The sequence below is a fragment of the Cydia pomonella genome, chromosome 7 (genome assembly GCF_033807575.1).
Source record: "Cydia pomonella isolate Wapato2018A chromosome 7, ilCydPomo1, whole genome shotgun sequence".
Taxonomy (NCBI): Eukaryota; Metazoa; Arthropoda; class Insecta; order Lepidoptera; family Tortricidae; genus Cydia; species Cydia pomonella.
In genome coordinates, this window is record NC_084709.1 from 19,052,105 (window position 1) to 19,079,971 (window position 27,867).

General features: G+C 36.2%; 2 protein-coding genes across 7 annotated transcripts; both read left to right on the forward strand.

Annotated features, from left to right (window-relative positions):
• The first annotated feature begins 576 nt into the window (after window positions 1-576).
• On the forward strand, window positions 577-27,865 carry LOC133519517 (uncharacterized). Its single transcript, XM_061853523.1, has 11 exons — window positions 577-724; window positions 840-889; window positions 1,339-1,557; window positions 2,475-2,618; window positions 8,359-8,890; window positions 16,536-17,182; window positions 22,038-22,167; window positions 25,052-25,132; window positions 25,746-25,908; window positions 26,455-26,590; window positions 27,386-27,865. Exons 1-11 carry the CDS (start codon window positions 710-712, stop codon window positions 27,792-27,794), a joined length of 2,526 nt encoding a protein of 841 aa, XP_061709507.1. The 5' UTR covers window positions 577-709; the 3' UTR covers window positions 27,795-27,865.
• On the forward strand, window positions 15,432-22,287 carry LOC133520073 (aspartate, glycine, lysine and serine-rich protein-like). 6 transcript variants are annotated; one of them, XM_061854367.1, is made up of 4 exons: window positions 15,432-16,045; window positions 16,171-16,305; window positions 16,536-17,182; window positions 22,038-22,287. In XM_061854367.1, the coding sequence occupies exons 2-4, from the start codon at window positions 16,285-16,287 to the stop codon at window positions 22,192-22,194; spliced, it is 825 nt and encodes a 274-aa protein (XP_061710351.1). In that variant the 5' UTR covers window positions 15,432-16,045; window positions 16,171-16,284; the 3' UTR covers window positions 22,195-22,287. The 6 variants fall into 6 exon arrangements, with proteins under 6 accessions (XP_061710351.1, XP_061710352.1, XP_061710353.1 ...); XM_061854368.1 differs by having other exon boundaries at window positions 15,715-16,045; window positions 16,177-16,305; XM_061854369.1 differs by having other exon boundaries at window positions 15,715-16,045; window positions 16,181-16,305.
• Window positions 27,866-27,867: the final 2 nt, after the last annotated feature.

Below are 27,867 nucleotides of genomic sequence, written 5' to 3' on the forward strand. Positions count from 1 at the left end.
TTTAAAGGGCCATATGTACTGTAAAACGTTGTACGATACATGTGCGAATAGGTAATTCGCAACTCGCGTCGATTTAAAACACTCCCTTCGGTCGTGTTTTAATGTATCGCCACTCGTTTCGAATTTCCTATTTTTCGCACTTGTATCGTAATGTACTATTTTATATATTGCCAAGAATCCTAGATACTATATACTCGTAATTGTTCACTTTTAGAGTTGTTCACCTATATTTGTCAGAAATTCACCTGACATAGTTACAGTGCGATAAACTATTTACGGCACTAATAATGCTTACTCTTCGTAAGAGAGTTAAAATTGAGAGAAATTAGTGGAAAGCTTTAGATCCCCCCCATGATGCATGTATTTGCTATGTTTCAGTATTTGAAAGATTTGGTCGTGGTTTTACTATCGGAGTCAAGTGTCATATAGTCCTAGACACAAAAACCTTTAAAAAGTATTATTGTAAAAAAGCCACGTAATAAAAACTACGATTAATCGGCTGACGTGGCAATCACATTAATCAATTCAACAAAGTACAAGTTTGAGAAACGTTGCCTATGTATAAACGGCAATCGACACATAGCAAATGAGACGAACTAGACAAGAGGTTCGTCTATTTAAAATAAGATATAAGATAAAATGGTATAAATAGGCTTTCGTCTTTGAAATAGCACATTCAGGGAGTTAAACCCCGTGTGTAACAACGAAAATGCGCGGATTATTCGTAAGTGTTTTTTTTACGATTATTCGGACCAGTTTTGAAAAATTATGTGAAAAATAAAAAATAATCGTTGGATAATTTATGTGCTTAGTGACTCATTATGAATTTATTGTTTTAGGTTGTTTGTTTGTGCTTGGGCGTTGCCCTTGCTGCTGAATTCCCTGGAAAGTAAGTTAATTATATTTTAAATGAGTATTTTTAATTAATGAAAAGTGTATGTGTAGTAATAATATTTTTTCACCCTTTAATTTTTAAGGACTATTTAGGAATTTAGCCATACTAACCGACATTAAAATAATATCCAAGTCCTTATTTTAAAGCATTAACTTTGAAAACAGTGAAATTAACCTACCACACTGATTAGTCTAATATTTTAGTTTACCAACTATACATTGCTAGGAAATTAATTTTGACCTTTCTAGGATAAAGCCTAGAGGGCAGCCAGACTCAGACTAAGTTCATTAAAACATTAACTTTAAAAACAGTGAACTTAACCTACCACACTGATTAGTCATAATTTTAGTTTATCCAACTATACGTTTGTAGGAAATTAATTTTGACCTTTCTAGGTTTAAGCCTAGGGCAGCCAGACTTAAACTAAGCTCATTTCTTCGCAGGTTCCAGTTCAACTCAAATGCCCGCCGATTCAACAGCGGCGTGAGCGCCTCGGCGTCGGCCAGCTACAATGGCCGCTACAACGCTGGTACCTACAACGACAACTCTGGACGCTACCGCGGCGACGTCAACTCTGGACGCTATGTCGACAATTCTGGACGCTACAACCCCGCTGCCGACAACTCGGGTCGCTACGTGCCCGATGATCTTGGAAAATACAAGTAAGTATTATTTTCTATACCCTTGGGTACTGATAGATAGAAAATACAGATACTAGTACTTTGGTCCAGACTTTGGCAAATCAATTTATCACTAAGGCGATTTATCACAAGGAAATTTAGAATTTTGAGCCTTTTCTACTGATAAATTGGTATTTTAGAATACATATGTTATTAAATGCCATAAATTTATGGCTTTATGAATTGTAAAAAAATATGGTTATCGAAAGACTATTTGGGTGGCACTTGACATCGTTTAAACATTAATATAATACCAATAAAATATCACTGTTCAGTATTAAACGATACAATGAGTAATAAAATACTTACACGACACGTCCTCGCCCAGTAACCCTGTGCGTTAAGCATTACAAATATGGCTTGATAATACTACAAATAATAATTTAACTTGTCAGTGAGACAGTTAAATTAATTTATTTGCTTTGTAATACTTTCTGCCTACACATGATACATGACTTATTATAAGAGAGTTTTAATGGACATTTCCATTAAAACTCTTCCTTCCTTTCCTGCATTTGCGTGGTGAAACTAGAGGAAGTATATTTCAAGAAAGTGTAGGATTGTAGAATTAAAATAAAGTTATACACACGGATTGTCATTTTTTAGATGACGCAAGATATATGCATGATTTGTACTTATTTCTATGATCAATTTTAACTATAGCAGCAACTTTGAAATCACAAAAATAATCCTAGTCTCCAAATAATTGTGATTTTAGGAATAATGAGTACAGTCTAAATATTGTTTGTAATATGTATTGTATCACCTAAAATAATTTGCCCCGTATAAATACGATCAAAGGGATTGAATGAAGACATGTAGATTAATGAAAATCGAAAAAATAACTACAGTCCACAAAAACTATTTTATACAGAAATTTCACAAACGATAATTTTCAGCGGTGACCGAGGCGACCGCGGTGGGGCCGGTGGTTTCTACAGCGGTTCCAGCGACCGTGGCGGTCCCGGAGGCTTCTACAAGGGCTCGAGCGACCGTGGCGACCGCGGCGGTCCCGGTGGCCAGTACACCGGTGACAGCAACAGGTGAGTACACGACATGTGGGTTTGCTGGTACCCGCCAGTCCAAAGGCTTCTACAAGGGCTCCAGGTACCATGGCGAACGTGGCGGTTCTCGTGGCCAGTACACGGGTACGAGGGTGCGTAGCCAAGGTGACAATTGTTCGCTCCGTGGCGATCGATAAAGTACCCAAGTAGCACACGGGGTGGGAAATAGCTCGTATATCATATCTATTTAGATACTTAAGTGAAATATCCCAAGCAGCACATTAGTGAATTTTGCAGCTTATCTTATAGCTTTATGTTCTAAATGAGTGGTTTAACAGTGTTTGATAAAACTTATACCTTTAAACACAACTCAAAATTGTATATGAGTTCATCCTGTTACTTGTAGTTGCTTAGGAACGTTTATTGCTTCTACTTTATTACTTATGGTTGGGTAAAGGCGATTTTGCTACTTAAAGTTGCATGCAGGTTTTAATTGTCACTGAATAAGAAGCAATAGTGCTATATAAGGCCCTAAAGTCACTTATAAGCAACTCCTACATATAAGTGGGAACATACCCTTATTTGGAACTTTTAATTCCAAATGACTAGTATAATAGAGTAGTATATCACCAATAGTGGCTATAGAGATAATTTTACGGCCCTTTTGGAACCTAAAGTTATTGCAACTTTAAGGGCTAGAAATACTCTTATTGCCACTCCAACGCATAATTAAGTCTCAATAGGAGGTTCTTGAAAACCAAAAGCAGTTATTTTCACTTATTTCAAACCACTAACGATCTAACAGTTCCAAAATTAGGTCATATACATAATATCCTATCAAAAACATTTTCATGAAAATGTTGCCAAGACGAAACCATAATGCTCGCACTGTCAAAATGTTATCAGATTTCTCGTAGAGACAAGCTTCTAACTCTACAAGCCCTAACTTCAGAAACTCTACAACAAGAGTCAAAATATGTGGCATGGCCGTTTCGCTACTGTCACATGGGCGTAAGGTGCAAAATTTATTCACTAAGTATACTTGTAGTAACGAAACGGCCAAGCCACATATTTTGACTAAGGTGTAGAGTTTGTGAAGTAAGGGCTTGTAGAGTTAGAAGCTTGGCTCTACAAGAAATCTGATAATTTTTTGACAGTGCGAGCCTTATGGTTTCGTCTAGGCAACATTTTCCATGAAAATGTTTTTGATAGGATTTCACTTCTTTTTGTAAGTTGCTTATGACAATCTTCCATCCCCTAATATAAATGGTAAAGAAAGTAGAGTAAATATACTTTATTGGACCACAGAAGAAAAATTCAAAAATCAAAAGCCCCTTAAGGGCTATAAATTTCCAATTTTTTTTCTTTCTTTTGTTGTTTGTATACTAATACTATGCTACATACCAAATTTTTGCTTCCTAGGACTTCAGGAAGTACCCCAAGGGTTTTGGTGATCGTCAGTGAGTGAGTGAAGTGAGTCGGTGACAAAAACGGGGTTTTTCCGATACGAACAAAATCTTAAGTATGAAAGCTATGCATCTGAATTTTTTTATGCTTAATAAGTCCACTATTGACATTATATCCCGAGAATTTTGTTTATCTGGTATAATCCAAACCCAAGTTATGAGGGTTCAAAAAAACGACGATGCGCTTTTAGAAAAGGTAGGCCATGCGCTTCGCTTTGCTCGTCTTGGCGGGGGCACTACCCTGCCCCCAGATTTATTTTTCCTATTGCGGCGCCTCCTCTGTCAATAGCATTCACGGCTTTGCCACTCGCAAGATACAAATAAGTGATTTTTCAGACCTGATAGTTCTAAATAGAGAACAAATAAGTGAAAATAAACACTGTAAAATATTTTTTGTTCCGCCATGTTTACAAATGGAGTCCTTGAAAATCAAATTATTTTAAACAGAATTTTATCACACTGACGCATAATCACAGACCTTTGATAGTTGTGACGATGTTACTTTAACATTGTACGTAACCTACAATCATTAGGTCAGGTTTTTAACAGTTTTATTTCTTATCAGTATCAATTCCTCATTTGATTTAGCACTCTCCTTTTAAATATTCCTGGATCAAATCAAAGGCGCATCGAAATTTACAAAGAAACCATACTATAGTTTCACAGTAAAAAATAATTCGCAAGGATTTCGTGCTTATTTCAATTCCTGTATAACGTGAAGTTTTCATCACTTTACCAAACAGATATGTACATCCAAAATTAAAATGGCAGATCACATTCACTTTAAAAAAACACAACTTATTGTCTTAATTGTTGCCACGCCACTCAAAGGAAATTGGGCATCTCATTTATCACTCCTTGACCGAACTGAAATTGTAATACATTCATTCGTTCAATATAAATCGTTCACTGCGCATAACTGTCACCCATAGTTCTAATTGCCACTTAAGGTAATCGAGAGATCTCTTATGGATTCAATTTAGAACCAAAAATAGGCTGCAATTTTTCTCCTTTTTGGTCTATATTGGGTCTATATGGGTTCTCTCCACCTATATAGAACTTAGTCATGGCTATATATTTCACTTAAGTATCTAAATAGATATGATATACGAGCTATTTCCCACCCCGTGTGCTACTTGGGATATAGCCATGACTAAGTTCTATATAGGTGGAGAGAACCCATATAGACCCAATATAGACCAAAAAGGAGAAAAATTGCAGCCTATTTTTGGTTCTAAATTGAATCCATAAGAGATCTCTCGATTACCTTAAGTGGCAATTAGAACTATGGGTGACAGTTATGCGCAGTGAACGATTTATATTGAACGAATGAATGTATTACAATTTCAGTTCGGTCAAGGAGTGATAAATGAGATGCCCAATTTCCTTTGAGTGGCGTGGCAACAATTAAGACAATAAGTTGTGTTTTTTAAAAGTGAATGTGATCTGCCATTTTAATTTTGGATGTACATATCTGTTTGGTAAAGTGATGAAAACTTCACGTTATACAGGAATTGAAATAAGCACGAAATCCTTGCGAATTATTTTTTACTGTGAAACTATAGTATGGTTTCTTTGTAAATTTCGATGCGCCTTTGATTTGATCCAGGAATATTTAAAAGGAGAGTGCTAAATCAAATGAGGAATTGATACTGATAAGAAATAAAACTGTTAAAAACCTGACCTAATGATTGTAGGTTACGTACAATGTTAAAGTAACATCGTCACAACTATCAAAGGTCTGTGATTATGCGTCAGTGTGATAAAATTCTGTTTAAAATAATTTGATTTTCAAGGACTCCATTTGTAAACATGGCGGAACAAAAAATATTTTACAGTGTTTATTTTCACTTATTTGTTCTCTATTTAGAACTATCAGGTCTGAAAAATCACTTATTTGTATCTTGCGAGTGGCAAAGCCGTGAATGCTATTGACAGAGGAGGCGCCGCAATAGGAAAAATAAATCTGGGGGCAGGGTAGTGCCCCCGCCAAGACGAGCAAAGCGAAGCGCATGGCCTACCTTTTCTAAAAGCGCATCGTCGTTTTTTTGAACCCTCATAACTTGGGTTTGGATTATACCAGATAAACAAAATTCTCGGGATATAATGTCAATAGTGGACTTATTAAGCATAAAAAAATTCAGATGCATAGCTTTCATACTTAAGATTTTGTTCGTATCGGAAAAACCCCGTTTTTGTCACCGACTCACTTCACTCACTCACTGATGATCACCAAAACCCTTGGGGTACTTCCTGAAGTCCTAGGAAGCAAAAATTTGGTATGTAGCATAGTATTAGTATACAAACAACAAAAGAAAGAAAAAAAATTGGAAATTTATAGCCCTTAAGGGGCTTTTGATTTTTGAATTTTTCTTTTGTGGTCCAATAAAGTATATTTACTCTACTTTCTTTACCATTTATATTAGGGGATGGAAGATTGTCATAAGCAACTTACAAAAAGAAGTGAAATCCTATCAAAAACATTTTCATGGAAAATGTTGCCTAGACGAAACCATAAGGCTCGCACTGTCAAAAAATTATCAGATTTCTTGTAGAGCCAAGCTTCTAACTCTACAAGCCCTTACTTCACAAACTCTACACCTTAGTCAAAATATGTGGCTTGGCCGTTTCGTTACTACAAGTATACTTAGTGAATAAATTTTGCACCTTACGCCCATGTGACAGTAGCGAAACGGCCATGCCACATATTTTGACTCTTGTTGTAGAGTTTCTGAAGTTAGGGCTTGTAGAGTTAGAAGCTTGTCTCTACGAGAAATCTGATAACATTTTGACAGTGCGAGCATTATGGTTTCGTCTTGGCAACATTTTCATGAAAATGTTTTTGATAGGATATTATGTATATGACCTAATTTTGGAACTGTTAGATCGTTAGTGGTTTGAAATAAGTGAAAATAACTGCTTTTGGTTTTCAAGAACCTCCTATTGAGACTTAATTATGCGTTGGAGTGGCAATAAGAGTATTTCTAGCCCTTAAAGTTGCAATAACTTTAGGTTCCAAAAGGGCCGTAAAATTATCTCTATAGCCACTATTGGTGATATACTACTCTATTATACTAGTCATTTGGAATTAAAAGTTCCAAATAAGGGTATGTTCCCACTTATATGTAGGAGTTGCTTATAAGTGACTTTAGGGCCTTATATAGCACTATTGCTTCTTATTCAGTGACAATTAAAACCTGCATGCAACTTTAAGTAGCAAAATCGCCTTTACCCAACCATAAGTAATAAAGTAGAAGCAATAAACGTTCCTAAGCAACTACAAGTAACAGGATGAACTCATATACAATTTTGAGTTGTGTTTAAAGGTATAAGTTTTATCAAACACTGTTAAACCACTCATTTAGAACATAAAGCTATAAGATAAGCTGCAAAATTCACTAATGTGCTGCTTGGGTATCACTCTTCCATATTAGTGCGACAGTGACAGTTACTTTTCGTTCGCTACGGAGCGTAAACAATTGGCATGTTGGCTACGCACCCAGCAATATAAAACTGATGAGTCTAAAGGTTTCTACAAGGGCGCGAACGACCGTGGCGACCGCAATGGTCCCGGTTGATAACGACTAACGAGTACGAGTTACCGGGGTTCTAGCGATGCGAGTGTCATGCGAGGGTCCCCAGCAAGCTCGGTTCTCTATACAAACGTAGTTATACGCTCTCATTTTAATACGACTAGCTAGATTGCTCCGAAGATAAGGTATATCTAGTCTTGTAATTAGTTTATATAGCTTCAGATACTATAGTTAAAAAATACAGCGAAATTAAGTTTTTCATACAAAACTTGTTTTTGCTCTATATCTTTTGTTTTATAAAATGGAGCTATATAAACTAATTTTAGGACTAGATATACCGCATGTCATTATATGTGCAAAGTTGAATTACATTTCAGCGCGTAGTTTTAAAATGAGAACGAAACTCCGTTTGTATGGGAAGGTGAAATTCGACCGGGCTTGCCGGTGACTCTTAACCTCATCGGTTAGGCAGTATTCTAACTTTCGTGATGCATTTTTTTTCTCGTGGTCTCGGTACCTAGCTATGTTTCCTGTAACATAGTTAGCTGGTTAGTCCTGTAAAATATTAAGTATATAATATAACCATACGTATTCATAATATTTCGTTAATCATGCAGTTTCTTTCCAAAGTCAAGTTGAAAAATTAATTGTTTGAACCATCTTAAAGTAAAAGTTATAAAATAAAGTCGTAAGGTATATTTTTTTTGTCAATTTGATTTGAAATGATTCTACGCTAGTCATAATAATTCCAGCCTATAAACATTTTTTTCTTCATTCTAGTGGTTTCGGTGCTGGTGGTGCCGGTGGTGCTGGAAACGCCGGTGGCGCCAACAGCGCTAGCGCCTCAGCGTCTGCTGGCGCTGGCGGTTCCGCCAAGGCCTCCGCGTCCAGCGGCGTCGGCGGTGGCTCCAGGTTTGGCTCTGGTGTTGGCGTGAGCGGCAAGGCTGGCTCCACCTTCGGCTCCGGTGTTGGTGTAAGCGGCGTTGGTGTTAGCGGCGTCGGCGTGTCCAGCAGTGCTAGCGCTGGCTCCGGAAAGGCTTACAGCAGCGGCAACGCCGGCAACTACGAGTACAAATACGGCATCATCCGTCAAGAGGGAGAAGTTGAACCTGATGGCTACCACTACCTTTACGAGACCGAGAACAAAATCCTAGCCGAAGAAGCCGGTAAGCTAGAAAAGGTTGACAGCGAAAACGACGCTATAAGAGTCAAGGGATTCTATGAGTTCGTCGCCCCTGATGGCATCACCTACAGAGTCGACTACACCGCCGACGAAAACGGCTTCCATCCCTCTGGCGCCCACATCCCCAAGTAAAGAGTCTAAATTAGTTTACCGAAGAAACGTATATGACAAATACTCCTTTTGTAAGAAAAGGCTCAAACTGTGTTCATTAAATTATACTAGGCATTGATTGTACAATGGCTTGTTATAATAAAAAAACATAATAAGTTGTACTAATTTTTAAATTCCTTGCCTTTAATTAGACCCACTTATGTATGCCCTAGCAGTGACTTCAGAATGTCGTAATAAGTTCCACAGAAATTAGACTAATAATAGACATTGCGGGGGTTTAGGCACCTATTGTTATTGTTGTGAGATTCTTAGCGATAAGACCGCCTGTTGTTACCTAGCTTTTAACAATATTTCATTTTCTGTGTATTTTTAACTGTATGGTACACGATAAAGAATATTTACTATTAGAGGAGAAAACGCCATACCTCATTAAATAAAGGACACATAAAAACACGGAAAACTCCGACACCGTAATGGCGGGCGATGGGCGATGCTCTCTGACAGTTCGCGCCGGGCTAATAGTGATGTGACCATCCGCGACACCGACCGTAGGGCTTGACACAAGTAAGCCTCACAATTGGTTATCATTACTTACTTACTTAAGAATTGAGCTACTATAGGCGCAGGTATTCTTAAAAGGGGGCTTTTTATATTGATTTTTACTGTGTTTGCAAGGGCCGACTCCAACCAAAGTTGGCTTGATAGAAAAAAAAACACGGAAACAAATATCTAAGATTCATTAATTTTCAGTTGTGTAACGTTATCCTTAGCTCAAGGTCACTCAAAGAGCAATGGAGCGAGCTATACTCGAAGTTTTCGAGTTGTCGACATAGCTAAGAGAATTGCCAGACTTAAGTGGCAGTGGACCACATTGCTCGCACAAACGATGGCCGTTAGGGTGATGGGTGTTCTCGAGTGGCGGCCACGTACCGGTAGATGCAGCGTGGGAAGGCCCCAAACTAGATAGACCGGAGATCTGGATAAAGTCGCGGGAAACCGTTGGTTGAGGGCAGCGAATAACCGTTCGTTGTGGAGATCCTTGATAAAGGCCTTTGTCTAGCAGTGGACGTCGTACTTCAGCTGAGATGATGATGATGAATGCTATCCTGCGTACTATAGCAGTATAATTTTAGGTTAAAATAGCTAGTGAATATAGCTAAAGACACCTGACTAGTCACATAGACAAAATAAATAAATAAATAGTTCCAGGGTTATTAAAATAAATAAAAGGCAAAAACCCTTCGGACGGCTATATTTTCCGTCGCAATATCCGCGCAACTCACCATATCTTTTGTTTCCTTTTAATTTCTGGGCATTAGGCCGTTTTATGTACCTTGTATAAACAGCCTTATGGGGTATTTAAATGTTAAACCTGAACTGTGCCGAGGCAACGCGTATGTATCTCTTCTGGTGTTGCAGCCGTACATAGGCTACGGAGTGTGCTTACCACGGGCCGTATGCTTGTTTGCCACCGACGTAGTATAAAAAAAACATTCGGAAGCAGGAAACGATAGATGCCATAGTGTCCGACCGAAGATTCGGTTTTGGTCAGTCTCATATCTCGGCTGTAGTTTCGGTTCTGGTCAAAAAACGGTCGAACCTTTCGGCCGGGCCGAAACTTACAAATGGTAAATGGTAAATGGTGGTATGGTGGTTGGTGGTAATGGTACTGGTAATGGTATGGTGTGGAGCATACTCCACACTACAACTTCTTTCTATGAAACTAAACTATGTGACTAAGACCAAAAGTTGGGGAACAAGTAGGACAACAATATTAATATACCTGCTGATTTACATATGTATACAGAAATTAATTGGTTTATTGGAAAACACATTCCCCTAATGAGGGTGCCACTGGACGGTCGACGCAGTCTTAATAAGTGTATAAAAGCGGTTTTATTACTTTTTTTCAACGATTTTAACATGTCTACAAAAGTTTCGGTTTCGGTTTCGGTCGAAACTAGAGCTAAAGCTGAACCTTCGGTTTCGGTTTCGGCAAAAAAACATGTTTCGGTCAGACACTACTATCAATATAGTCTCCTAGTCTAGTAGGTGACCTGACCTACGAAGCTGGAAGTCCTAGGTTGGAATCACGTATTTATTTGGTTGTTTATCACAAACATTTCTTCCTGAGATATATCCATATTTTCTATTAATTTAAGTATTCATCTTTATGTATGTCTAATTGTCAAACTACAGGAAATATCGTCGTCTAGGTAGTATCCATTATACAATTAATACGAGCTTAATTGAGCTTAATGTAAAGGTCGATTTGTGTAAGAATGTTCCTATGTGTTCTTATCTGTATGATCGTTAAATCAAACAGGAACTCCACGTATAAATATTAACTATAATATCGAGTTCTATAAAGCGCAATGAATAAATGCAATAGCGAACAATTTAATCTCCTTGTTAAAATGAATGACTCGTAGACCATTCTAGTCGCAACAGCAATGTGGCAAAGATAAGAGTTGTAATTTATAGAGGAAATTGACAGTGATATGTAACGAGACAGTGATATGTATGATGCTAATATGTACCAGCAAACGCCGCTGCAGTAATGCCGCAGTTGCAATCTGATCCTGAATGTAAACTTAAATTTCGATTTCGACCTACCTCGTATATGACATAATTGATACCGTAATTGAATATCGAGAACGTTGTGCGATAGGGCCGCAAAAATTAATTGTATTGTATTGATACGTAGCAACTGGACACAACGGTTGTTTATGTGCATAAAGATGCAGATAAGGCAAAAAATGTCACGGCGAATCCTTTTGACCTACATTCTACAAGGATGATCGACCCACCGAGCATCTACTTTTTATGCGATGCATCGATTCTATATCTGGTTTTGGATTAATAGGTCAGTAGGTTCTTAAATCTGGTATTTCGTATTAAAAATCCACCTATGGTATAAACACTCCATTTTATGACATCCGAGAATTGTGTGACATTTAATTGAATTTTATTCTTGTTAATAATCTCACATTGTATGATTAATTTGTATTTTTAATGATTTATTTAATTGATAATGATCGAAAATGTATTAAATGTTAATATTATCTTTATAATGTGTTGACGTGTGGTGCATCATGCATTTACGAAATAAATATGAATATGAACATGGATTTGTTTATTTTACGAGTATATTTGTATTAAGATTGTTTATTTTTTATTTTAAAGTTCCGTACCTTAAAAAAGAAAGGAATTATTACCATAGGATCACTTCTTTGTACGTTTTTGTCTGTCTGTCGATACTATTCTGCTCGTATAAGCTTATAAAGATGAGATAACATCTGCTCCTCAGGTTTGCAGTCTTTTGAAGCTGTGAAGTACCTAATCAAAAGATACCTGCAGATTGTGGCCTGGGACAACATCAGAATCTTCTTCCTGGCGTTGTCCCGGCATTTTGCCACGGCTCATGGGAGCCTGGGGTCCGCTTGACAACTAATCCCAAGATTTGGCGTAGGCACTAGTTTTTACGAAAGCGACTGCCATCTGACCTTCCAACCCAGAGGGTTAACTAGGCCTTGTTGGGATTAGTCCGGTTTCCTCACGATGTTTTCCTTCACCGAAAAGCGACTGGTAAATATCAAATGATATTTCGTACGTAAGTTCCGAAAAACTCATTGGTACGAGCCAGGGTTTGAACCCGCGACCTCCGGATTGCAAGTCGCACGCTCTTACCGCTACGCCACCAGCGCTTATAACAACAACAACATCAGAATAAGAATCAAAATCAGAAAAGTATTTATAGCCACAAAAAAAACTTTATAAGCTAAGTACAATAATAACATTAAGAACCTTAAATACTAAATACAAATGAATTAGAAAAATAGGTAATTAATATATTTAATACCTGATGATTGGGCAATGGGCCAAGCCTAGCGCTGGTTTACAGACTGGACCTTTGAGATCGGTCGGTCGCAGGTCGCAGGTTAACAAATTACCGTGCTTTACTAGGCTCTACAAATATAAATTCAAAACGAAAATAAATGGCCTAGTGGGTAGTGACCCTGCCTATGAAGCCGATGGTCCTGGGTTTGGATCCCGGTAAGGGTATTTATTTGTATGATGAGTACCGATATCCTGAGTCATTGATGTTTTCTATGTATTTTAAGTATTTGTATATTGTATATATTGTTGTCATGAGTACCCACAACACAAGCCTTCTTGGCTTACTGTGGGACTTTGAAATTTGTGCAAGAAAGTCCCTATAATATTTATTTATTTATTTACTTTATACGTAAGTAGAACAAAACCAAATCAACTAACATAAAAGGAACCAATATACAAAAAACATCAACTGTAAGTATGCCATTAAGACTGCACCGACCGTCCGGTGGCGCTCTTATTAGGGGATTGTGTTTTTTAATAAACCAATCCATTTCTGTATGCATCATCATGATCATGAAATTCCTAGACATATCGTGAATCGTGAAATTTATTGTCTCGTTCCCTGAGTTGACGGAGCCTAGACAGCTCCTATTTCTGCACTGTTTGCCCTTAGAGCATCTGAAGCAACCTGACGTAAGTATCCTACCTATCTATTAGTTAAGTGACTAAACTAAACATTACAGAGGAAATTTACGAATGGCCGCCGATATTAGTATTGGCCTCTCTCTTACTTCTTAGAAATTGGAGTATGGTTCCTCTATATGAACCCCGCATTACTCTATACGCAACATCGCTATAGAGGCGGTACAGATGCTATTTTTGCGGTTAGATTTAAATTGGGATGTACATACGGGGCTGATTTTTGAATTTCGAGCGCTCGAATTCATCACTCGAAAATATGTGGAAAACCGCGAGCAATAGAAATTGGGAATCTAGTGATAATGACCACTCGTTTTCAATTATTACAATTACACGAAATCGAGCATTCGAAATTCAAAAATCGGCCCCGTATGTCCGGCCCCCTGATCGTATACTAGTTACTATTAATAAACCTTATTTAGGTATTTCCAAAGCTCAGTAGGAATAGGATGGTTAAGCTTTTATCGTCTGTTGTCTAAAGCATCGTTTTCGCACGTACAAATTGGCAACGGACGTGGGAAAATTAAAAGTACACAATTAAATTTTTAAATTTTACTCATTCAAAAATATAAAAATATATCGGAGCAGACTGGGAAAATGGCAAGAAAAGCTGAAAATTGTGGGACTGAAAATAAGCAGAACCAAAACGGAGCATATGTTCTGCGATTTCGGTGGTTTATCCAGTTTTTCCCATATTGCCTTAGACGGTGTATCCCTACCAGTCTGCTCCGATTTCCGGTACCTTGGGTCATTGATCCAAAGTGACGGCAACATCGACCGTGACGTGAAAAATAGAATAAATGCGGGATGGATGAAATGGCGACAGGTCTTTGGAACAACTTGCGATCCACGAATGCCCCTTCAACTTAAGGGGAAAATCTACAGGACGATCGTGAGACCTGTTGTAATGTATGGATCAGAATGCTGGGCGACGAAAGTGACGGATGAAAGAAGAGTGCACGCAGCGGAAATGAGAATGTTGAGATGGATGTGTGGAGTGACGAGAAAGGATCGTATTAAGAATGAGTATATAAGGGGAAGTTTGAAAGTAGCACCGGTAGCGGAGAAGATAAGGAGTGGTAGGTTAGCGTGGTATGGGCATTTAATGAGGAGGGATGAATGCCATATAGGAAAAAGGATGTTAGGAATGAAAGTTGAAGGACGGAGAGCGGATGGCAGACCCAAAAAACGATGGTTGGCACTACAAATAGAAAATAATGTTTGCCGTCTGCCTAAAATGATTGTTTGGCCATCTCTAGCTTCTAGCTGCATGGCAGATGTGAACTCTTTTCATCGCGTTTTTTATCAAATTTTCGCGCATTTCCGGCGTTATCTCTGTGACCGTAACCCGGATATTTTGTTAGTTGAAGGTTTATCGGCCTATATTAGAATCCATACGTCCTTTTAGGTAGCCCTACAGAGCAAAAAGTCAGGAACTGTTAAATCTGGGGTCTTGGTGGCCAATCAAACACAGGGTTTCGAAACAGGCCGCTATATTTTTAGCGTTTCGTTTTTTACCTACTGGATTGGGTTGTACTCAATCAAATTCTACAGATTTTTTTGATAGTTAAAACAAGTTTTTTTTAAATTTAAGCGAAAAACGATATTTTCGTATTGTCGTATCTATACGACATAATTTTCATGCAACAAATGTCAAATTTGTCACTAAAACAAAATGGCGGCCATAATAAGTTGTAAACAATAAAGTTACCCATTCTGTACTTGTGAAATCCTGAAGGTTACGATGAAAAACGATAATAGTGCGACCATCATAGACCCGCTGAACTACAACGTTGATCTTACCTTGAACTACCCTTTCGAACCTGTTTTAGTAATTGTCATGACGAATATCAGAGCAAACTAGTTCGATCTAGTAGAAAAAATATATATGGAATTTCGATAGATATGGTTTCGATATTACACCTTTGACCTAATAAATAAAGCAAGAATTGATTATGTGCAAAAATTAGGAGTATATTCTATTATATTTCGACGTTAATCGGTACTTTCAAGATCGTAAACCATATCATTAATTTAAATATTCCATGTTTTTTTATCGAACCGAATACGAATTACTTATAGTTATTAAAAATAAAGAAAATGAATCAATGGATAAAGGTGTTATTGCGGTGACTATAAGCATAATATTCTACATTTTATGTATCAATAATAGCTTTATTTATATGGTATGCGAAAAGTTTTGACGGAGATGGAGTCATCGCTTTGCTATTTGGATGCGCAAGGAAAATCCGTAGTGTCATCGATTGGCGTCAGGAATCTGACCGCATCTTAATAAAATTGGGTCTTTGGAATGCAGAAGGTACATTGTCGTTCTCGACGCGCTGGCATGTTTATGTGTCTTCGTGTAAAGTGGGTCCACGCCAGTACACCCCATGTAAGAGTAACGTCTCTCACGTAGGCCGGTCGACTCGACAGTGCAAATATTACTGTGAATATAAAATATATTTTTTAAATATATGTACACACTCGAGACATTGATTTCTAGTGCAGTTAATTCTTGTGTAAGTGATTTATGATTAACGGATTGAAAAGCTTTGGCGGAAATCTAATGATCTAACCTATGCTAATACAACTGAACGACCTCGGCACACTCTGAAGAGGCTCTAATTTTCGGTATGTTTTAAGAAAATTTATAGCGCATCTAAATGTTAATAAAATTAGAATGAAACTTATGGATAGAAAATTAAAGATCAATGTCATTCAAAATATTTCCACGTGTAATATAATAGCTAGTCTAGTTTCAGATAGAAGGCGAAGTCAGCCGAGCGAGCTTCGATCGCGAGAGCCTAAATAAATCCACTAGATAAAATATCGAGGCCTGGGTGGAGTTTTAAAATTTGGTGAAAATAAAAATGATGCAATATGCAAAATATGTAAGTGAATAGTTTATTTTATTTACGTTTAAAGATGTAGCCATCTGAATGCTGCGCATGTTGCTCATGACATAATTACGTTGTTTCAAAACTGACTCTTTGAGTATTTTTTCTAAATATTTAGATTAATACGTTGTAATATTTTTAGATAGATTTTATTTCTATTTAGTTGTGTAGATGACAATGTGCAGTATCCATATAGACAGGTACAACAGGTTCCCTTTTTTCAGATATTTCTGCTGTCGTTACTATCAATCAGTCACTGTTCCCCGTTTGACGATGGGAAATACAATCCGAAAAAATATCGTGTTTATGACGACGGACGGTATTATCGGCCTTTAGGCGAAGGAAAATACGTCAGAGGAGACGAGGGTAAATACACGTACGTGTACAGACAAGGCCTGTATCCCGAAGATGACGGAGATTACAGATATGTACACCAGGAGGGTCCAAACGGAGGTTTTGGGGGCAATGGTGGATTTGGAGGGAACGGAGGCTTTGGAGGCAATGGAGGGTTTGGAGGCAATGGAGGATTTGGAGGATTTGGAGGAAATGGATACGGAGGAGGATACGGAAATGGAGATGGATATGGAAATGGAGATAGGTACGGCGACAGCAGCGATCGAGATGATTCATCATATAAGCCAAATAAAATCGATTATGGGGGAAAGATTTACGCAGAGCGATACCCTCATATCCACAAGATCATTAAGGCGCTGGTAAACCAGTACGTGTCTTCGGACTACATCGGCTTCAGCGACGAGTTGCAGGGTAGCTCGGCGCACTACAACAAGATGTTTGCAGATAAGGAGGTGGCTGTCAAGTGCCACTACCTCTCGCCAACGCCACAGGCGAATGCTTCGGAGTTCGTTACGCAGTAAGTGCTTACTCCCTTATTCATAAAAGTTTACAAGCTTCAATTAGATAACTTATGTTTTATCTCTTTCTTACAAATACATAAGTCAAAATGACAGAAGACAAACTAATAGGTAATTGAGACTTGTAGTGCATTTATGAATATCGCCAGTGTTTCTCTTTAGCTTTATTTATATCTTTCACCATAGCTGTGTCACTGACATGGGACACTGAGAATTCATAGTGTCATCTCAAGTGTTATCATTAGCAAGTTGTATACCATTCAAGGTCAATAATTGTAAAAATAAAGTGTGATGACTGATGAGATGATATTTGTTCCTGAGTCATGGGTATTTACTATGTATTTAAGTATTTATGTATTATATTCATTTATAGTTGTCTATATACAGTCAGTATCAAAATTCGGATCAGACTAGGCATCAAAATGTTCCACCATTCTTTGATAGGTCAACAAAAAGGGACATCTCTATATGTAAAACAATTTGACTACTTATAGCATATATATATATATAATAATTTTTGCACTAGACCTGTAGACGTTTATCTATATTTAGAAAATGATTACAGGGTGGCAGGTATTGGTGCTGACTGCACCCACGATATTCACGTTTCCACTTCATTCGGTTCTTGTCTGTTTGGCTGATTTAATTTACTGTCTTTTAATTATTTATATAAAAATTCAGGTCTTGGATAATTTAATGATCATCTTTTTTAAATTATATTTTATCCCTTAGAGACTTTTATACAAAAATTCGTCTTGTAGGTATTTTTAACAAAAAAAAGTAAAACACAGTAAGTACATAAGTACCTGCTTTGGGTTTGTAAATGGTAGCAACAATAAAGGATATTTATTTATGCCTATATCATATTCAAGCAGTCCACTCTGGGAATTCCTTATTATAGCGTTTTTATAATATAATAACTCTTATGGGACAATAATACACAAATTGACTCCATTCCTTCATTATAGGATTAAACAGAAGGTAAAATGGTTCTTTGTAGTACAATTTGTAGGATGTCGTTATAATAAGTAACGTTTCTCAATTAGTGCTAAATTATATCGAACGATCCAATTGCTTACTGTACCTACTTGTCTCTAAACCAAACTTTTCCCAGATTTGCAGACTGTAGACCCATGTAATACAATGTGTTTCATAAGGAAACATTTATTGCAAAGGATGATCTTTATGACGTCGATTTTGGCAACGTGCGTTTGTTGGCAATAAAACCGCAATTCCTGGAGGCCGATTCTGTTTTATTTTCATACGTCCTTGGGGGCGTGTACCGCTACTACAAATCAGCGTGAGCCGATAACGCTGTTTTTTAACGCTTGATAACGCTGACGCTCTCGCAATACAATCAGCCTTACCACGAGTACCTTAGCAGTGTCAAACTGACACTGACGTCTGCGTAACTTACTTTCTACACATCGGGCTCGCATTAATATGCGAGTATGAGCGAGATGCGAAAGTAAGTTACGCACACGCTATCGAATAAATATGTCACTGGTGGTAGCCATACAGGTCTCTCATAATAAACTATCTCGTTCGCATTTAGCGGTGCACGTGAGATGCCTGATGACTCGACTTAAGGACGTATCAAAATAAGAAGACCCTTATCAAATTGATGAAACAGAATCGGCCTCCTGCGGTCATCGTTCTGAAGAGTTTTTGTAAAGTACCGGACTAAATCACTACTTTTTATTTTAAAATGAATCACTGTATTAATCTTAAATCGTAAATGTTTTAAGAACATAATTAAAAAGGGTAGGTTCTTTATCGCTTAGCTTTTGGTAAAAATAAAGTAAGAAAAAAAGTATAAATTTAAAATGGTTTTTGTAGGTTCTTGTACAACTTAAACTTTAGCTTGAGTAGGTAATATAAAAGATTTATGTATGTAATGTAAAATTTAATATGAATTCTCTAGAAAATTATGTCATACATCAAATAATTTATCGTCGTCTGAGAATACGCTTGTGCTGTGTCAATTTTGGAGCAAAAACGTTTTTTATGATTCCTGAAACTTACAATTGGATTAAAATAATACATTTTTCAAAAATGTTCTGTCATATCTGCATTTCACGAAGATAATTTTAACTCTGTTAAGAGAAAATTATCTCAAAAATTGTGACATATCCAAAACTTTGCGTCATGTCATACATTGTACGATTAACATTTAATTATACTCATTAAAAACGAATATGGCAATAATAAAAATGATATTTCATGATATAGAAAATATTTATAAATAGTAAACATATGTGCCTAAATAATAAATAAGTTAAATATTTGCTAAATATAAACCTTTTCTAAAAATATATTTATATTGCTTCTTTTCGCTCTCCTGCAAACCAATGTAAGTGGCCTGTGGCACAAACGTATTCTCACCCGACGTAATTATTTACACCAAATATTTTTAATACAAAATAATATGTTACCTTAATTAAATCATCAATGAATACTACTTTAAAATATTTCTTTAATAGAAAAATAAAATATAAGTAGATAAAAGACGTATATCACCAGTAAAAAAAATATATGTATATTTTCAACTCCACCGTGCCTTCAAATATGATAAAACAATCAAGGGGTAGGCAAAACAAGATTACGTGGGTAATGGGTTAATTTATGTGAAGCAGATACATAATATTTAAGCTACAGAACTTAATTTAATTTTTATTACTTACTTTAATTGTTGTTTGTCCAAAAAAATATACGTACGGTGGAATATACAAAGCTAAAAGTCACAGACAACCTAACGTTATATTGATTGTATTTTATAATGCTGTTTGATATCCACAAATTATTTAAAAAAGCGCTGCTTTAAAATCCACGCTCATTTAAAAGCCCTGCGGTGGTATCATGGTCGCATTTTTATCACTTGTCATGTCACGGGTCAATTTCGCACTTACATGCTTGTAAGAACGTGACAGCATGATGACATATTATAAAAAGCCGACCATCTTAGCCCTACAGAAGTTGTAAGCTAAATAGACAAATGTATTCGATTATAGCTTGTTCTACGAAGTCTTAGTTAATTCGAATACTAAAGTCCATAAGTAGAAAAAAATATTTTGACGCGCTAAACACACATAATAATATGGTAGGCCTTAAGAAAGGTTCAGAAAATAGTAGTTGTTAAATATAACGAATTCAAAATGCGAATGTCAAAATAGTAGCAACTTTTGAGCCTACCCGTACAAAATTTGGCACAAATACTGTTTGACTGCGATGATAGCTATTTATATATATTTGCATTGATATCTTTGGACTGATACACATGTTAACAAAACGCCTACCCGCCTGTCAGCCCACGCAGTGCAATAAATTTAGAGCTCAAGTAAATTAGGAATTTTAATACCTTTTGATAATCTCAGCCGCTTAAAATACTAAAAGTTAATGTGTATGGAATAATAGTAATTTGCTAAATATAGAGTTTTTAGCGGCCTTTGAGTATCAAAACGTATTTGTAAAAAAGACAGAATGTTATTTTGGGTATTTTAGTGATATGTATACGGAACAATGGTGTTTTGGACAATTTAGTGAAATGTAAGGGTTAAGGTAGCACCGTGCAGATGCTGTTCTAGGGTCGCAATCACTTATAACTCTAGTCCAAATAAATAACTTAGGACATTAGGCCAAATAATGCAAACATGGGAGAAAAACTTTAGAAATCCCGATATAGATTCGCTGTCCTAGCTTGTATCATGAGATCCACGCAGAATCAGAACTCGCCAAGGTGGACTAAATAATAGGCTGTAAGTACATAGTACTATGTACTACTGTGTTAACTACTTTATAGCTATGGATGTACTTTAAAGGCCAGAGCACACCGTGTCAAATAGAATTGAAATTGACAATTATTTTAAGGCCTATGCACACCGGATGCGTGTGCGTAGCAGTGTGTTGAAGCCGTGTACGCACACATAACGTAAGCAGTGTGCTGTCTATCATAAGGATCTGTACATTACAACGCGCAGTTAGTTGTGATGATCGGTGGGCAAGAAACCTCGGTAGTCGCAATTGCTTGGATATAATTAAATACGTTATGATTATTTCTATAAGTATGGGAAAACTCCTCCTGAAGAAAGGCCAGGTCAAGAGCACCCTAAACCGACGAGCGTGTATGAGGAATGTCATAAAAGTGAAGGAAGCGAAAGAGGTATGTCAGGATCGTAGCAAGTGGAAATCCGTGGTCTCTGCCTCCCCTTCGGGAAATAGGCGTCAGAGTTTTCCCATACATATATGTATATATGTATGGGAAAACTCTGGATAACGATAGTTTTCCTACCAAATAAACATAAATAGATAAATTTCGTATCTGTGAGGCGAGCTTGTACCTACCTAAAAATGTATTAATTAACGTCGTCACCGAGAACCAAATGATATATACAAATGGGATTAATATATGATATAGACAAATGGCAAGGGGTAAAAGATTGGCACATTTAAGTATCACAATAGGTATTAGTCTATGCCATCCACGAAGACGCACCTCACATTTTTCCTTCTAATCGCTTATAGTTCAAGTACGCAACCTTTTAGCACTGTAGTAGTTCTGTTTATACACCTTAATTAATAATTATTTATTATTATCCAAGTAAGCAGTAAATATTGACGCGTAAATTTATAAGTACATACACGCTTCATTTACATTTATACAAATCAGAACACTATTTGCGTTTTAGAGATGTAGAAAAAAAATGTGTTTGTGTCTTGACAACACAATTTCAGTATAATAGGTACCTCAATAAAATTAACTTCGTTAAAATAAGGTTGAAAGTACAGTACAGTCGACAGTAAAAGTTTGTATCAAAAATTTAATATTTTATAAAATTTATTTCATTTCATTTCTAGGTACCCACCACGCTTTAATTCTCTGCCTGGAGATAAATCAGGGTCCTTCTACAGCTTCAAAGGCACGAAGGTCCTGAGCACAGTCGCCAACTCTCGCCCGAGCAAGCTTAATCTGGAGTACGAAGTGTTCGTCAGGGTCGTCGATATTACTGATTAAAGTGATTAAACATCCACTTGTATATTTATTTATTAACTTCGGTCATAATCAAAATATGTAACTATAACTGGAATATAGAGGCATTTTCACAGATGTTTTATTTTATTTTATTTGATAAATTAATAGTGAAATTGAAGCGGTATTTGAGTTCTTAAGACGAAAGTGGGAACCCGCGCGAAATCACCTTTTCATACAAACGTAATCCTCATTTTCCTTTCTGGATATTAACATTATTAAAATTATTTTGACGCCATTTATTGTATATCAACCACATGCCCCTACGGTTAATTTTTTCGAATTTTTAATTATTTTCCGACTTAGAAGCATTTTAATTTTTTTATCAAATCTGTTGCGCCTTATTTTTATAATAAAGTAATACATAAATCGAAAAAAGTCAAACGTAGGGGCATAGCTAAGATTAACATACATCTATGTAACAATATTTTCCAAAATGTCATTATGCAGAGAGTAAAATGGGGACTACGTATGTATGGAGAATCGGCCGTACTCTTTCCTCTTAAGTGAAAACAGTAACAAATAAAGTTCATATACTATTAGAGGTAATGTAAGTTAAAGAAAGGCACGTCAGTACCATCCTGTTCTAGAAGCGATTCAGGCCATTTTCAGCCTCCTGTACCCGTACCATGAGTCACTGACAGTATCAAAAGTAAGTAAGAAAGTAAGTTACGTTCTCGATATCGTTTATGTCAGTGCCAAACTGGTGGTAGCCACTCTGTAATTTTGTGCTGGCTAATCTCCGAACCATGAATTTTCAGTATCATAGAGTATCGTATGACTGATATACTCGTCTCAATAAGTTCAATAACATACCAGGTGGGCCCTGTAACAGGAGCAAGAAATTAAACTGTAGGCGACTTGATGTTAGCGTACCTTGAAGATAATAATTAATTTGTATGAATAGTAGAAAGTCCAAGGACTAAGGAGGTAAGTTTACAGTATGTCATTACACTAAAGAACTTAGACGCAAAATTATTAATTATACACTAACAGATAATATGTTAGAAAGAAAAATAGTCAAATAAGGAATTTCAATTTATAGATAAATCATGATTCATTCAAGTTATTAAGGAACTGTTTGGCAATACGACATAATTGAATATCTGTATCGCGTACTGTGGTGCAAGTGACTTGCCTCAGTATGGAATGTTCAAGTAGGTATATAAAATAAATTATTTATTATCCAAGTATAATCGCATATTTTAATTAAAAAGTGACATTTCTAAATAAATACAATATGTCACATTAAAATCAAATACAAACAAAATAACATTTAATGTACAATATATGTATATATATAAAATAATTAATAATTATTATTTAATGTGTACATGTTAAATTATGTTAGTTGCATCCATATACGATTATACTTTATTCATTTATAATATTTATAAACTTTTGGGAAATATAGGCATTATAAATAATAATGATAAAAAAATCTTTATTCAGACACTAAGTGGTCCACATTGTTAGTTAGAGTATCATATAAGCTAGTACTATTTGTACAAAAAAAAACAATAAAAATAAAAACGATTGCAAAATTTTAATTTAAATAGTAAACAGCTCCAAAATGGAGCGGCTTTTTAATGCGGACATCCATTGTCTTTGCAAAAGACTGTCTGGCCTATCCGCTAACATACTTAGTATATTAAGACACTAAAATACTTATTATAAAGTGATGTTTTAACTTTAGCATCATTATATAATATTTGAACATTTAGAATAGTTAGGTAGTGTAACGTTTTTTGAACACTACCTATTTATATGTAACTGATGTAGTAAAGTTGAAATTAACCATATACGAGTAGTGCGGCTCTTTAGCTCGATTTACTATGGAGGTATGGTTCCATCCGCTTTATAATAAATGGAAGTAAAAGCATACCGAGAAGTTATTGTTTCCCCACACTTTTATATCCTCATATTTAGTTTTTATAAATGTTCATTACAACTGTGAAAGTTACAATAAAAATGTTTAGAAATACAATGTTCTTCATTAACTTTTCTACACTATTGTCTTTGGAAGTATACTATTAAGACATGGTTTTAAAATTATGCTTAATTTCTCCTTATAATATTTGCGATTTTGTTTGTATGAAAAAATGAAACGACAAATTTGTACCAAAAAGGGCAAAAACGCATGGAATATATATCCATACCTTTAAAAAGCCAAATTCAGCGTTTTTTAAACTTTATAATGGCCAAAGTCAAATACTTTGGCCATTATATGAAACTCGCTACTGCCACGCGCTAAAAATATTATTTTTTCACAAAAAATATGTGAGTCCTTGCTTTGAAACTTTGAACTGATACTTTTAAGAATAACAAATAAATGGGCTAAATTGTTATTTTTTTTGCTACACTGTGATTGTGAAGGCTAAAACTGTCTATAAATGGGGATATAAAAGTGGGAGGGAGGGTGAGAAACAATAACTTCTCGGCGTGTTTCTACTTCTATTTATTATTATAAACTTAAAGCTATATGCATGCCTGGTTTCGTGGATGGGACCATAGTTGAGGTTAAGATGCCGCACTTAATAGCATTAATTTTAAATTGTATTAGAAAAATATGAAAAAAAAACCGCATTCTATTAGGACTTAGGCTCGTAAAAACAAGATATCACCATACTACTCAGCTTATAAAAATAATTCGATAACAATTTTAGAAGGACGACAAGGTCCCAACTTGATCTAATTTTCGGCCATAGGCGTGGTTAATATATCACGTATCAACCCATTTACGTCGCGCCGAATGCCAGCATAACAAATAAAATTACCATTTTCTGCAACATAGACATATGTTTTCGGCGAACCATTTTCGAGTTTGGTCTATGTATAAAAGAACCGATTGTCATTTAAACTGTATCATTCGAGTTATTTCGCTCGGTTCAAGCGTTCTTTTGCTAACATGAAGCTGATTTTGGTAAGTAAAATGTGACAAAAAAGAGGCGTCTGAAATATACTTACGCACTTCCTTGTAAAAAGGAAATGTTTTAAGTACTTTGGAGTTTTACGTGCAAGTGAAAATATAAAAATATTAATAACTCAGTGTTGTGATACCTAGGTACAAGTTAAGTAAAAATAAAGTATTTACATTATTATAAAGTATATATTTATAATTTTATACCGCAAGCAAAGATTACATACCTAGTTTTTTTTTGCTTCATTGGATATTAGTTGCAGTTTTTCGACTACCCAAAGATTGTATTTATATGGAAGAGATTTAGATTTAGCTAACTAAACTTTAAAGATTGTGATTTGTATCGTTTCTTTTATTGAAGTGTACAGTAAAGGTTAGGTATATATTGAATGTCCAGTGGTTTCGTTTTGTAAATACTCATTTGGGATTCGATTCCACTCTGAGTTATACGAGTAGCTGCATCCCGAAATAATTACATTTTAGTTACAAGTCCATTTTGTCTGATGTAGACATATCTTTATTTAACGTTCATAAGCGCATTGTAATGTGCCTATTTGAATAATAAACTATCTTTATCTTTATCATATGCAAAATTAACATTTTGTCACTCCCCTAGTCCCTCGTGGTGATCGCTGTACTCGGCCTCAGTGTAGCTGAGGACGATGGCCAGTACAAGCCAGGGCTATACGGGGATGACGGCAAGTACCGTCCGGGCGACGAGGGACGCTATTACGGATCGCCTGACAGCAAGTACCGTGTGTACACAGCTTTAGACAATAGGTATGCATCATGGTTGTATTTGTAAGTACTTCCTGATTTAAATAAGCAGTAGCAATGGTTTTCAAGCTACTTTGTAGTTAAGTACAGCAAGTTTGTTATGATTGCCATTAAAGTGCCATGTAAAGTGATTTCAGTTAATAGGAAATTACATGAACTTGAAAATGATTGCTTTAGTATTCATTAAGATTTATTTAAGGCAATTTATAGTCAATTCTTATTGCGCTTCATTAATAAATGTATCACTTTGTTTTGAAAAGAAATTTTAATTGAATATGGGCGTTTTTATTATAACGTAGACTGTGTTAGACTTCCCGATTCATTGTTAATAAAAAAGAATTAAAATACATTAAGAGAGGGTTAGATGCCATTTATTTAGCAAGTTTTAAAGCATTTTTCATTCATTCTCATTTTCTTTTTGCTTTTAGTATGTATGTAACATTATGTACTTAATAATTAACCTCCAGGTCTATGATTCTTAAGTACTTATATAAAGTACACTACATTGTACTTCAAATCGATTTAAAAATAATCATAATAATAATTCTGGTACAGGAGCCTGATCGGACGGAATGGCAAATACAATTCGATCTACACCGCGTACCAGCCAGTATACGTGAAGGCGTACAATCCGTACAATCAACCGCTGCTCACCCCTTACGTCAACTATGGAGACCAAAATGGGTTAGTTTCTTAAATTTGTTTATTATATGTTTTTTTAATAGTGAAAGTGGGGAACACTAATAAATTTTTGTTAGATTAATCGTGACCACATGTGCGTAGCTTTCGAATCAAGGCTAGGGCCTAATACACATATGCAGATGTGGGGAACTTGATGATTGTGTTAAATAAACATAATCAAGATTCTGTAGTGCAATTAGAAGTACCTACACACTTTTGAGGACCGGTCTGGCTTAGTGGGTAGTGACCCTGCCTATGAAGCCGATGTTCCTGGGTTCGTATCCCGGTAAGGGTATTTATTTGTGTAATGAGCACAGATATTTGTTCCTGAGTCATGGATGTTTTAAGTATTTGTATATTATATATATCGTTCTCTATGTATCTACAATACAAGGCTTATCGTGGGACTTAGTCAATTTGTGTAAAAATGCCCCTATAATATTTATTTATTTACACTATATCTCACTGTTGACTATTCCCCAAAAACTCCCCTAAAAATCAGTTCTTCATGGCAGCGTGTTACATTCCTTGAATCATTACTCATTCCAAAAGGATTCTGATATGAAAAGTTTTTGATGTTTTATTGATTTTGTAGTATTAATTTTCAATACCTCCAGTTTTGAAGTTTTTGATAACACAATAACTTAATGTTGTTAGCCGTAAAACAATTGACTTAAGTCTTATAGTTAGCTTATTTAGTTAATTAAACTTTAAAATTACCTTTGCCGTTTCGAAGACAACATCTCGCGTATCTCCGTCCTCTCGTTCTGTAAACTAAGAGAGGTTAATATTTTCCAGGCTCGAAGTAGAACCCTTCGCTTCATCGCTAGCAACGGTGACCGCGCGCCCATCAGTAGCGTCAGTGCCCGTCCTGCCATCAGCTCGGCCCTTCGTCTACTCAGTGAAACCTAGGCCCTTAGCTTCCTACGCACCCGTGGTCTACTCAAGATCAGGCTATGAGCCCAGCGCAAAAATCCTCAGACTAGAAAATGACGTGGATGTTGACGGATACCATTATCTTTACGAAACGGAAAATGGTATCGCGGCTGAAGAAGCAGGGAAGGTTGAGCCAGCTGTAAACGGTGGAGGCACCAGAGCTAAGGGATTCTATGAATATATTGGAGACGATGGCGTCAAGTACCGCGTGGATTACACGGCTGATGAAAATGGCTTCCGACCGATTGGTGCTCATTTGCCTAAAGCTTGAATTTTCCTTGTCAATGTTCCCATTTGTTAAATAAATTGTTGCCGTGGAATTAATGTCATTATTATTTTTAATA